Here is a 2,909-nt window from a genome sequence, read left to right as displayed (position 1 = left end):
TGATGGAAAGAAAGATATTGCAGTCTACAACCTCTTATCTGAAATCCTTGGGGCAAGGTAGATTTTGGAAGTCAGAATTTTTCAAATTTAAGAATGGTAACACAGGATAGAAATATTACATAGCAAACCCAGCTAGGTAGGGACCAGCATCCCACAATCAAATACAACCACATTCCTGCAAGGAAACATTTGAAGATTTATTAAATGGAATAAAGACTATAATGAGCCCCATATCAAGTTAGGTCAGGTATTGCTGCCCAACTGGTAATGGAAAAACTAACTTTTAGCACTGTGTAGATTTTAGGGTTGTGGATAAGGGACTACAGGCCTGCACAGGTTTCTCACTTTTACTACTACGACCCTCAGTAAATGGGCCTCTAGCATAGAGCCTGGCTGTGCCAGGGTAAGGAAGGAGATCAGAAACTCTCGAGATGGTTAAGAGTTACAGTCTTATCAGTGGCTTGTATTCTAATCAGGCTATCCCATTGCAATCATCGACCCCACTAAGAAGTTTTATTCAGCAACATATGTACCTTCACACAGAGTCATAATTCCAAGCTGAGTAATTAAACTAAATTTTATTCCAGGTGGAGTTAACAAACTAAGCCAAATATAAAAGACATATCTGAATCTTCCCTGTGAAATAAAGGAGGAATGAATACTTACTTTGGGTAACATATGCACCAAAAAGAATCCACATGGAAGCAATAAGGGACCCAAACATCAACATGAAACCAATGAAGAGCCAAACTCGAGCACCTGTGTGAAGAATAGGCTTTATGACTTTGCTCATTTCTGCAGCTCTATGTTTTAGGAACACATAACACCAGAAACACTGTTAACCTGACATATGTTTTGCAAGGATAGTCACAGGTTTACATATGCCTACTGGAACAGTTAAGTGAATGAAGATTTCTAAAAAACTAAAAAGGAAAGAGAAAAAGGGAAAGTTACTTTTTTACTGGCTAGAGAAACTAATAGCTGAATAAACTAAACGAAGCAAGTTTCATAAGTGATTATCTGACTAAATTGATTAATTAAACTCTACCTGAAAATTTACCCTGTTGCATATATATTATCAAAGTAATTGCTCTACTAGAAGTAGCAAATGTATTTCAGATAGCCATTACCACATAGGAATGAGATACTGAAAATGAATGAAGACCAATGGGTCTCCTTTTCATGTTAAAACCACGCCATTACTCAACATGGTGCAACACCTGAGCATGCCTAAGAGACAGTTCATCCTTAATTTTTGAAGCACTATGTACCACATGTAAATACATATAAACTATACATATAACCTGAATTATAAATTTTAACTAGGTAGGGGAATAGTCATGGAATAAAATGTAATAACTTAGGGTAAAAAGTATGGGCTTTGGGACCAGAGAGATCCAAGGCAAATATGAGTTCTACTTGTAAGCTAAAAAACTTTGGGTAAGGTACAGTGAAATCTCCTACAGAAAATAGTTAATAGTAACATAATCCACAGCCACGTCTGTGGAATATTCTTAAAAGAAAAACAATCAGACAATTATTGCGTGCTCTATGCACAAAAGTTTCACTTGCTAATACATGCTTTCTTATTCTTTACTCTTACTCATTCCTGACACTGCCTGCTGAGGGTGGGGCGCAACACATGTATGTGCACGCATACGCACAGTGCATTTCTAACTTAGGTTTGTCTGTCATTTGTCACGATTCCCCTCCTCCCCAGTTCTTAAAGGATCCCAATGGAAGCGAAGTTAGAAAATGTGCATCAGCATTGAAAGCATCGGGTAGGAAAGAAAGCTAATTTGTCCCCCTGTAACTGGCTTATTTCACTTAGCATAATGTCCTCCAGGTTCATCTGTGTTATTGCATGTAGCAGGATTTCCTTTTTTTAAAAAATGCAATTCCCCTTATATGAGGTATCTAAGTAGTCGAACTCACAGAAACAGAGTAGAAAGGTGATTGCCAGGGGCTGGGGAGGGGGAAATGGCAGCTGCTGTTCAGCGGGCATAGTTTCTGCCATACAAGATGAACGTAAGCTCCAGAGATCTCTGTGCACCTCACCTGCAGTTAGCAGCACTGTACTGTGCGCTTAAAATTTCACTCAGAGAGTAGACCTCATGTTAGGTGTTCTTACCACCAAAAATGTTTTAAATTAAATTCTTTTTTAAAAAAGCTAAGCTCTTCACATCTTCTTTATTTGGTTTAAAATATTATACTTTATGATTCCACTCATATGAAATTCCGGAAAAGGCAAAACTACAGGGATAGAATGCAGATCGGTAGTGGCCAGGAGGTTAGGGAAAGAGGATCAACTACACAGGGGTAGGAGGGAACTTTCTGGAACAATGGAAGTGTTCTATAACATGACTATAGTGGCAGTTACACAACAGTATACATTTGTCAAAACTAATCAAACTGTACACTTTAAATTAGTGAATTTTATTTTATACTCTATACAAATTATACCCAATCAAGTTGACAAAAAATTAATATATATTACTATATCAGACAAAGACACCAAATGGCTGTCAACTGGAAACGAGCATAGCATGGTAGCAAAAGACGTGGGCTCTGGAGCCAGACTGTCAGTGTTTACATCCTGGCTCCGCCACTTACTTGCTCTGTGACTCTGGACAGGTTATTTAATCTCTGTGTGTCTTAGTTCCTTCCTCTAAAACTGAGGGCAATAAGAGCACTTACCTTATAGGAATACTGTGCCCATTAAATAAGTTTATATGTGTAAAGCATTCAGGACAGTCTCCGGTACACTCTATTCTACAAGTATTTGCTATTATTCTTCATCATCCTTCAAAATTCTTCTGCCACCTACTCCAAATTTCCAATGATAACCACAAATCACCCTCTGTAGTCCTTAAAGGTTGGAAATAAATTTATGTTTTTTCCATACAGCA

At 37.8% G+C, this 2,909-nt stretch overlaps 1 protein-coding gene across 5 annotated transcripts in view; it reads right to left on the bottom strand.

The window, feature by feature from the left end:
• The window catches only part of TMEM50B (transmembrane protein 50B), a 37,797-nt gene that overhangs the window by 8,749 nt on the left and 26,139 nt on the right, over positions 1-2,909 (bottom strand). For all 5 annotated transcript variants that reach the window (XM_023533883.1, XM_011365676.2, XM_023533886.1 and 2 more), the window contains exon 5: positions 667-759. In XM_023533883.1, coding sequence (XP_023389651.1) covers positions 667-759 — 93 coding nt within the window. The remainder of the gene's footprint in view (positions 1-666; positions 760-2,909) is intronic.

Source organism: Pteropus vampyrus, unplaced genomic scaffold, assembly GCF_000151845.1.
Source record: "Pteropus vampyrus isolate Shadow unplaced genomic scaffold, Pvam_2.0 Scaffold114, whole genome shotgun sequence".
Lineage (NCBI taxonomy): Eukaryota > Metazoa > Chordata > Mammalia > Chiroptera > Pteropodidae > Pteropus > Pteropus vampyrus.
The sequence above is the reverse complement of the archived record's forward strand: the minus strand, read 5'-3'. Positions and strand labels throughout refer to the sequence as shown.